The 10,076-nt window shown below is 42.4% G+C and overlaps 1 protein-coding gene across 1 annotated transcript; it reads right to left on the reverse strand.

The window, feature by feature from the left end:
* Nucleotides 1-3: 3 nt before the first annotated feature.
* atp8b3 (ATPase phospholipid transporting 8B3) lies at nucleotides 4-8,109 on the reverse strand. Its single transcript, XM_085927821.1, has 27 exons — nucleotides 8,082-8,109; nucleotides 7,626-7,717; nucleotides 7,445-7,558; nucleotides 6,965-7,063; nucleotides 6,504-6,565; nucleotides 5,917-5,989; nucleotides 5,683-5,753; nucleotides 5,499-5,590; nucleotides 5,268-5,426; nucleotides 4,653-4,741; nucleotides 4,353-4,546; nucleotides 4,075-4,283; nucleotides 3,937-3,968; nucleotides 3,709-3,865; nucleotides 3,450-3,638; nucleotides 3,244-3,356; nucleotides 2,848-3,015; nucleotides 2,648-2,759; nucleotides 2,506-2,581; nucleotides 2,304-2,427; nucleotides 1,825-2,011; nucleotides 1,527-1,750; nucleotides 1,357-1,440; nucleotides 747-971; nucleotides 494-632; nucleotides 289-419; nucleotides 4-145 (listed from the first exon to the last, which is right to left on the reverse strand). The coding sequence occupies exons 1-27, from the start codon at nucleotides 8,104-8,106 to the stop codon at nucleotides 44-46; spliced, it is 3,342 nt and encodes a 1,113-aa protein (XP_085783947.1). The 5' UTR covers nucleotides 8,107-8,109; the 3' UTR covers nucleotides 4-43.
* Between the last annotated feature and the right edge of the window lie 1,967 nt (nucleotides 8,110-10,076).

Raw genomic sequence — 10,076 nt, forward strand, 5'->3', positions numbered from 1 at the left:
ACGTCTGTATTGTTCCTTCACGGCCAAAATCCACAACTGTGCTTCAGTTAGCTTCTTTAGTTGCAGGAAATGAGGAATGGCAAAAAGAAGACGTCCTTTGAGTGTGTGACCTCAGTTCCACTGGCTGATGGCACATGATGTGAACCTGCAGCACATGCACGTAAAGACTCGTCATGAAAATATAACAGTCATTTAAACTATTTTTTTGACAAAAGTTAATTAAGTAGATGTATAAATTGGCTTTTTTCTTGATTACAATGCCAGTATTCACACTGAAATGAGTCTCACCTTGTGATTGTTGTGAGCGGTTCGGATGACATTGAGGGCCAGGGAGGTCATTGAAGGCAACACAGCTGTCAAGGCAGTAAGGAAAGCTGTGAGCCACACAACTGGATCTGCAAAAGCTTCATCAGATGCACCTGAGGAAAACCCCACAAATGATATATATTCAAGCAATTCTCCACCTTTTAAATGAATTTTAAAAAAATTCTACCGTAAAATAAATAATCAGCCGGTGCTCTCTGGAACAAAAATTTGCTGTGTGTGATTCTGGAGCAGATGAAGTAGAGCAGCAAAGAAAGACACACGGATCCTATGTTGAACTTTGTCCAGTTTCTGGTCACCAGCACAATCTTGATGGAAGACAACCAATGTCAGTTTGAGATTAAGTTGGGCAAGATGACAATACTGGTGTTCGATTATTTGTGTGCGATTTAACTTTCCAAAAAAAAAAAAAAAAACCTGACCTCTATCGTGGCAGTAAATACAGCTGCCATGGACACAGTGACCGCCATGGTCTGGTAGTCGACGGCAGTGTTGTAGTAGACCCCGCAGGGAATGAAGAAGAGAACAAACGAAGTGTAGAGCGCGTAAAATAGCGACGTAAACAACACCAGGGGTTTGGAAAGCTCCTGCTTTTGTCCACACTTGTACAACTCGGGCCACATTAGGCTGGTCTCGGCACTTACATCCTAAAATGCAACATAGACGTCACTTGTTGGTCACATGACAGCATCAAAAACTTTGGCGTTAGCAAGTAGGAATAAAATTAAAAAAATGACCATAAAGTCATCATAGCACAGTTAATTGAAATTGAAAAGGGCGGAAAGGTTAATCCAAAATGCAAATAGTGTACCAAGAGTTAATTTGAAATAACCCATCCACCGTTTAGCTGCAAATTAACCTTCCTAATCTCTGTTGATTTAACTTTTTTGACCTAACAATGTGCTACCAAAACAGCATCATTAACCAGCAAAATAACCTTTGTACATTCAACACCGAGGTTGCCCAAGAGAAATGACAAGAATTAGATTTTTTATTTTTATTTTTTTTAATTGTAAAAAGTCTAGCTCTCACCTTTTCAAAGAAAGCCACAAACAAAATCTGGGATGATGTGTAGAAGGTAGTATATAAGGCGATGAACCACGTCTCATACATAGACTGCAAGACAGAAATATCAATTATTTTATATTAGCACTCAGAAATGTTTCTTCAGTAATTCCTTTTGATTTGACTGAAAATCCTACCTGAGCACTGTAGCCGTTGAAGATACCAAACCACAAGTGCACCAAGGCAAAGCTGCAGGTCTTGAACAGGAAGTAGCGCAGGAACAGGGAGATGCGCCGATACGACCAGCGCCCGTGGACCAGCAGGAGCCTTTGCAGGTATCTGAAACGTGACAATGAAAAGTCTGCATTCTGTACGGCTTGACCTCCCTCCACTCCCGCCAGTCCCACGCCGACATGAGCCGCTAAAATGGACATAAACAGGATTCAAGACTTGGGAAAAGAATCTCTAAAATCTTGTTCTGGATCGTCCACTCACTCTTGATCATGTTTACGTCATTGGCGCCATCTCCGATGGACAACGTGATGGAGCTTGTGTGCTTCTTGACTAAAGTAACAATGTCTGCCTTTTGTCCAGGTGTTACCCGGCAACACAACACCGTCTGAGACTGTTGAGCTAAGCTCATGAACTTGGCACCCCACTCTGGTCTCTGCTCAAACTCTGTCTGTAGAGAAACACAAAGATAATGTACGGCATTTTGAGGTGATTGTATTTCATTGATGAATGAATATTTTATATTTATGGCCTCCAACAGTTTTTCGTGGTGTCCCACAAGGTTCTTTCATCGGTCAACTGATTTTTAAATTACACAGCGGTGCCTTGATTTATGAGTGCCCCAACTTGCAATTTTTTTTTTATCATTTTTTGTGTTGTGAGCTAAAATGTGCTATATCAGATAGCTTTAGTCGTGTTATTTGCGGTAGTAGAATAGATGGGGATGAATTATTCATGTTTACCAGCTCAGGACCAGTCAGGACCACAGCAGTCTGTACTCCAGCTTTATCCTTTTCAACAGCCCACAGATCTGTCTGTCTGATTTTCTGGAAATGGCCCCCAGGGTCAGGCGATTGGAGGATCTGTCTGTGAGTCAAACACACACAGTCAGTAATACGATGAATTCATGTTCCCACTTTTATCTTGATTCTCATCGCGGTTGACCTCAACTCCTGCCACTCCAGTAATCTCGTGTCAGGATCCAGTAGTTTACATGCATATCCAATGTTGACTGCCGTCTCTTGAGAGTAAAAACAAAGTAGAAATTGCAGGCTGCTCTGCAAAGCCTTTTTCACACTTGGCATACCTTTTTTGTCCCCTGTAAGCACCCATACTTTAATCCCAGCCTGTTTAAGGAGAGAAATGGTCTCAGGGACGCCTTCTTGGAGTCGGTCCTCGATGGCTGTAACCCCTAAAAGCTAAGGATGATAAATTTGAGCTTTATGTCATATAAACTCATTATTTAAACAGCATTAAAAACACTGAGATGTTTCATAGCGAACCCACCAGGAGATCTCGCTCCATCTCATCATAAACCTTCTCGAGCAGGGCGTTGCGGTCGAAGGTCGGCATGGCAGCGGCCCGAGTCAGAGTTTGACTCCACCGCTCCCATGAGGTCTCAGAAACCGATCGAACGGCAATGCACAAGGTCCTCAGACAAGCCTGGGAAAACAGCTGAAAAAAAAACAAAAACACTCAAACCTATCAGTATGACAGACTCCCAGAACTCAGAGTACAAGAATTGCCTTGGGAAATTAGCCACATGCTGCTTCACCAGATCTAAAGATAAAGACACTGGTCACATGCAGAAGACTGTTTCGTTAAATTTCCATTCAGGGCCCTCAGAGAAGTCAAGTCTAGGGCCTGAACTATTGTTGTGTTGTTGTCAAGTTGCATGTGTACCTCCAGGGCTTGTTCAATGCTCTCCTGATGAGGACAGTGTCTCTGCAACCTCTCCAGTATCACAATGTCAGCTCCCTTACAGTACAGTTTTAAAGCCCCCTCCGGCTCTCGCACTGCAACAAAACCAGCAAACCATGGAGAGCAACACCACAAAAATAACTGTGAAACGAGGCAAGGTTGAGACATGAAAAGATTGATTCCCTCACCCAATATCGACATCCGTCTTCTCTGGCTGGTGAAGTCAAGCAACGCCAACACCTTATAGTCACGTGTGACACCCATTTCGGACACGACTACGCTGTCTCGTGTTCTGGACATGAAGACCCAGCCCAGTTCCCTGGCGGCATTGACGAGAGTTTCCTCATCGGGAGACGTTGCTTGGTAAATTGGAGCATCTGAGAGGAAATGAGAAGATAAAGAAATTCACATTCCACACACAAAAAAAAAATGAAGTTGAGGTCCCACCTTCTTTCCACTGGACCATGACGGTATGACACACACTGAGGGCAGTGAAGAATTGCTTGACGGTCGGACACGGTTGCGCTCGGAGACGCTCAACCAGAGTGGGAGCCCACATGAAAAGCCCGCCACGAGAGAACGGATTCCAGCTGAGGTCCATTGGCTCAAAGTAGGACAAGCACAATTATCATCATGCTGTACGTTGTAGAACATTGAGAGGTGATCATACGGTACCTCCACATCCTCTGCCCTTGTTGATGAATCACCTTTCGGAATAAAAAATAAAAGCACGTGTTCCACTAACCACCCTTGGAACGTTGGACTATTTGAGAAATGATGATCAGTATAGGAAAAAAAAAAATGGAACTATACCGTAGATCTCGCCGGCTATGCAGCACTGCCTGAAGAGTAGCCGATTTTGGGTTAACGTTCCGGTTTTGTCACTCAGCAGGTATTCCACCTGACCCAGCTCCTCACACAGGGAAGTGCATTGAGCCTGTGCTGGGGAGTCTGTCTGAGCCCAATACATCTCCAAATCCCAATTAATAAACTTGCTGTGGTATGTGTGGATCATCTCAAATCTGCAGACACACACAATTATCAGAAACATGACATCCACACCGTACATCAGAGCAGAAGTTCCAACTAACGTGACATAGAGCATGATGGGTACGGCTGGACTGAGAAGAATGAAGTAGCTCCAGTAGACCAGGAAGCCTGTGTAGACCGGGTCACCGTTGATAATCAGAGCAGAGAGAAATTCTGTACGGCTCATGACCCGGCTTGCAAACACCCCACAGCCAACGGCCAGAAGAAGCACGGCCGACAGCAAAAACACCATGATCTGTGGACAGTTTAGTCATGTCATCAATCTTTAAATGTATATAATAGGCGAGACGATAGTAAATAAGTCTAATAAAGACGGATTTATTCGATACTGCAGCACTCACCCCGATCACCGCTTTGTTGAGACTATTCTCCAAGCGAGTTCTCTTCGCCCGCAGTTTCCCGCAGTTCCGCAAGATCTTCGTGTCGGTACCTGGTTCGGACAATTATGAGAGTGAGAGTTCAAGTCGTGCTTCGGTAAGGTCAGGCATCTGATGTGCCCTTGAGTGAGGTGACCTTTCTATACAGAGGTGAAACGATTGCGTAGAAGACTAGGAAGACTACCCAAAAAAAAAAAAAAAATTCATAGCTGCGAAGAAGAATGTCTCACTCTATTTTTCAAACACGTCTGAGCGGAGGTCACAATCGGGCTGTATCGATAGACGTGATGTGACAAATGACGGAAAAGCCACCAATGGAGGATTTTGACGCATAGAACTGAAAGGGTCACGGCGTAAATATCCCGTGAACACCTCCAGCCTGATCCAGTAAGATCCGATCAATGATCACTTAAAAGACGGCACGAGCATACAAGGGAGACGTTGGCTGACCCACATTTCCAAGTCATAATTAGCTGTATAATGCATTCAACCTCATATAATTTGCTTTTGAAGGACACATTGAATAGCAACCTTGCTTGAGGCTTGAGGATACATTTCTTCAATTGAATATAATCGTACCGGTGTATACGACCAAACCGTAGGCGGTCAGAGTATTTCGTAAGACGGTGCCCCTGAGGAGAAGGTGTTGGACGTCCAGCAGGAAGCGCTCCCCTCTCCAATGTAGCTGTCCTCGGAAAGTGTACATGGCGTCATCGGGTTCCTCGCAGAACACCACGCCTGGGAAATAAATTGCTCCTTCGTCATAAATATCCTGAGAAAAATATTTAGCGAGAAAACCGAGCATTTCACCGTCAAAGTCGGAGAGAGTACGCTCTGAGGGTTCGGACGTCAACCGGTGATGCGTTGCGGCGAGAGCCTGTCGGCATTTCAAGTTGGTCTCGCTGGATGGGTTCAAAATAAAGCGTGGCGTCATGAAGCCTGAAGCTGACCTCTGACCCCAAAACCTCAAAAATTGTGAAGTCGAAAGTCTCACCCATCAATGTCAACCGTTTCGACATAGGATAGACTGTGTGGCTCGGAGCTGCATAGGAGCACAATATCGGCCTGGGAATCGAAATAAAATAAATAAAAATTAAATAGAATAAATACAAATCAAAATGTCAATTTTAGCGTGGGAAAAATAAATACAATTAATTTGAAGCTTTGTGATTAAATCATGAACTAATGAATCAACAGTATGTTCCAAGTTGAAAGTTGAGCAGCTCACGGGTACGGTTTGGTCTTTGTGGATGCGCACGATATCTCCCACGCACAGATCCTTCCACTGTTCTGTACTGAAGCTGAAACACAAGTGAATCATTCACCTCATATCACGATAGAAAAAAAAAAAAAAAAAATCTGCATTCATATAAATCATAAACTTCCACAACAGATGAAATCTCACAACACAAGTGCTAAATAATATATTGCATTTCTAATTGTGTCTTTAATTTCACGTCTAATGCCCGTCTCTCAGCATTCACCCCCAACCTAAGATTTATTCAACACCATAACACCTGCATCTGAGTTATTATTTGCTGCTGCTATGAGCATTTATGGTTTATCGATTCTTTACAGCTTTCTCCTAAACCACCAAACACCTCCCTGAATTAAATTGCATTAAAATGATGAAATAACAATAAAAGCCAATGCTGGGAGATCATTTGATCTTGTTTTTTTTTTTTTTGCCGGGCACCTCGGGGAGGGAGCATCCGGGCTTTTGCTCATTTACACTTCATTAGAGCTTCATTAGAGGCCTGTTTGGCAGCGTGTGTTCCCCGAAGGCTCACCCCCTCCCGTTTTTTTTGCGCTCACCTCTGGGAGATGAGCACGTCACACGGTCGCGAGTTGACCTCCGAGTCGCTGCGTCTCCTCGCCTGGAAACATGGCGGCACGTGAAGTACTGAAAATATAACACTGGGACGGTAGAAAGTAGAGACGCCATTACGAGCGGTGACACCGGGGCCGGAGATTTACACCCGGTGCTAAATGATCAGTCAATAGAGAGGGGTCAAGCGAGCGTTTCAGCCGGTGAGCCGTTAACGGCCGTAACTCAGCCGAGCACTTAAGTAGAGAGTCGCGCATGCAAAACATCACCCTGGCGTTTAGGAGGGAAAAGCTTTAATGATATCGCGGCGGGGAATTAATGCAACCGGGACGACTGGTTTTCGTCAATGAGGAAAGGTCAATGAGGACGAGGAAGGAGAGTTTGTGAGGCCTCTGTGGTGACTCTTAAGAGCGTGTCGATGAGGCGATGGGGAGAACGGCGCTCTCACCATGTCATTGATGAGGTCCTTGGCACCTCTCACCGAGAGAACGAGAAGCAGCGGGATGATGGAGATGTACCACTGGATTGACGCGATGATGGGGACGCACTGGGAGGCACGCGAGAAAACGACCAGAAGATGTGGATGAAACAAATTCGTAACAAGAAAATTTTAATAGAATGTGAAGATAAGTGTGTCGGAGAAAGGATGAAGAATGTATTAGCGTCGCCATTTCTACTTGGCCACTAGAGGCAGTAGAATTCAGATACCGAACAAAGAAGACTTTCACTACTACTAGAGGTCACTCAGTAAACTACAATCAAATTAGGTTTTTTTTTAGGGGGTCACAGATTTCTGGCTGACAAAAAAACATTTTACTGCTCATTTAAATTTTGGGTTGCCATGGCGCCAAATCAATCCTTTAATTGACCTTTATGAAAACCTGACCAATGAAAAGGCGACAGGCTTGGAGGCTCGCAAATAACCAACCTGCAATGCTATCATGAAAAGGAAGTAGAGATTAGCAGCGCGTTGGAACTGCTCAAACAGCGTCAGCGGGAGGAAGGTGATGAATGTGTACTTATGACTGCAAATCTTGTTGTCCTGGCAACAAGGACAGTAAATCAAAATTTAGGTAAATCCTCATTTTGATCTTTGAGACGCCACTCACCGAGCACCGTCCCCAACGAAAGCCCAGAAAGGATTTCTTCTGCTGTCTCTTGTGGTAGCAACGTTGGTTGGCCCTCACCTGCCACGTAAGACCTGTGACAAAACATCAACCCATGACATTGTCATGCGTGCTAACTTTTCCAAACTTTGTGAGCTGTTACTTGGGGGTTTGCAAACTAAATTGAAAACAAATATCCAGCATATAAAGTCGCGCAATTGTTCAAATATTTTCTGCTAGAGGTGCACATACCACAGGGCAAAAGCCTCCAAAATGTCAATAAATAATTATTCTATAATATAATATATATTATATAATGTTATATAATTCTTTTTTTTAAATTTCTTATTTAGCTGGTTTAAAAAAAGAAAGAAAAAAAAATTGGCCGAACGATAAAAACCCTGTCCTAAAAGCTCGCTGTGGATTCTACTTGCGATGATGAACTCAAAGAGGACATACCTGACTCTGCACTGTCCTTGTCCATGATGAAGAGGACGAGAAACTGTTTCTGGAAATGCACAACACGTACTGCGAGGAGACAAAAGACACCTTTTGACTCAGTTATCTTGTGACTCATTACACCGTGTTACCATGCCGACATACCACCAGCCGCTACTTTACGCTGACCGGTTTGTAAATTACAGCACACTCTAAAAGCAAAAGTACCTGGCCCAAGGCACAGGTCAACTAAGTTACACTCATCTCATATTATGCTTGTGGAAAATAAATACTTCAACAAAAACAGAAGATGAAATATAACATTTACCTGCTCAGTGTGGCGGGGACATTATGTTTTTTTTTTTTTCCCTCACCCATCCCTTCTTTCTTTCCGCTCGTGATGTAACAGGTCCACGCCCATCTCAATCCCAGGTGTGTCCTGCTGCATCATGTCGAATGTCCCTACCTGGGAGAAAAACAAAAGAGGAGGTGCAAGGGGCTCAGGAAAGTCACCTACCATTACTGTTGTCGAACTACAAAATAAAAACACAAAATACTAAACAGTTTTATTTGTTGTTTTATGGACGGTTGAAAAAAAAAAATCTCAGCTTTTTACTGTACACAGGTCGTTTTTGTTTTTCTTTCTATTTTTTCACTTCATTTGCATTTTTCTTTACATTTACAAAGCACAAAGCAAATATTGTGGGATTGAAAATTAGAATAAAATGGTCTCAAATGTCTCCCGTGTGTGTTTAGTGCCCTCTCGTGGATTAAATTGACATTGAACATTACCTGAGAGTGCAGTCGTGACGTCACAATGGTGTAAGGTCAGAACAATAGGCCGTTGCCACCATTTGCGGTTTGTTGTCTCGATTCTGCCAAAGTAAGCCTGTCACATCCATGAATTTGTGTGCGTCCTCATATTTATGTGTACACAGCAGGCTGATGGTTAGAGGGAAAAAAAAAAAAAGAAAAAAGGCCAAACAAAGCATTATGTTTCTGGCCAACAGGGCTGCATAGAGTCAATCCAGCCACACAGTTTTACTTTCGGTCCCCTATTGTATTTTTTTGTGACAGTCGAAAGATTGAAGACAAGTTGATGTGTCTTCTTAAATTGGAAAAAAGACACAAATGTGAATTTTTTTTGTCTGGTCTGCTCACAAAGTGTCATTTATTTTATACAGTTTTTTTCCCCCAACAATTAAACAATAACGGGCCAATCTCTTCATTTGGCGAATCAATCCAAAATGACGTTTTGTACAGTTGGACTCATTAAAACTGGACCAAGACAATTTTAAAAACGAAAACAAATCATCACAGTGTTGCAAGTGTAGTAAATAAAAAAAACTGCAATAAAAATGGTTCAGTGAACAAGACATCATATCGCATGCTTTATGAACACTCGGGGTTTTTTTTTTTCAATAAATGTAAAAAACACCACCATACAAAACAGCAGTACAATTTCCAATGACAATCGTTTCAAATATTTACATCATGATTTCAACAAAAGACTGAAGAAAATGCAATCATTTGTAATATGGAAATTGTACCAAACCAGTACAATCTAAACCAGCAGAGGGCAGCAGAGCAACATAAAGTGGTTGGAAGTTAATGGAAAGCTCCAAATGGAGAGATATATGCCTTCAGGTTAAGTCCCTCTACATCAAGTGTACACATTAATGATCCCATTTAAATTAAATTTTTGTTGATCAAACATTGGAATTTTGATCTTTGTGTTTGCCTACAAATATTGATTCTGCGATAAGAAATAATGAGTTCAATGTTTTAGGGATGATATATTTCATATTTGTCTATAAACTTGGCAACTGGTAGCATCCCCAAAAAACTTTTAAAAAAAAAAAGGAATTTGATATCCTAAACACAGTTGCTGAGGTTTAAAAAGTCTACACACCCCTGTTCAAATGCCATTATTTTTTTAGTTATACATGATACCAAGACAAAAAAAACTGACATATGGAAGCAAAAATAAACTGAGATAATGTGGTTGCACAAGTT

The sequence above is a fragment of the Syngnathus leptorhynchus genome, chromosome 13, assembly GCF_054491065.1.
Source record: "Syngnathus leptorhynchus isolate UIUO chromosome 13, UIUO_Slep, whole genome shotgun sequence".
Classification (NCBI taxonomy): domain Eukaryota; kingdom Metazoa; phylum Chordata; class Actinopteri; order Syngnathiformes; family Syngnathidae; genus Syngnathus; species Syngnathus leptorhynchus.

What these genes read in the sequence shown, in the direction of transcription:
- atp8b3 (XM_085927821.1), bottom strand. Translation starts at nt 8,106, where the DNA reads ATGGACAAGGACAGTGCAGAGTCAG. An exon ending in CGGTTTGGTCGTATACACCG is followed by an intron (nt 4,742 to 5,267) that starts GTACGATTATAT and finishes TGTCCGAACCAG; the next exon opens with GTACCGACACGAAGATCTTG. An exon ending in AGATGGAGCGAGATCTCCTG is followed by an intron (nt 2,760 to 2,847) that starts GTGGGTTCGCTA and finishes TATCATCCTTAG; the next exon opens with CTTTTAGGGGTTACAGCCAT.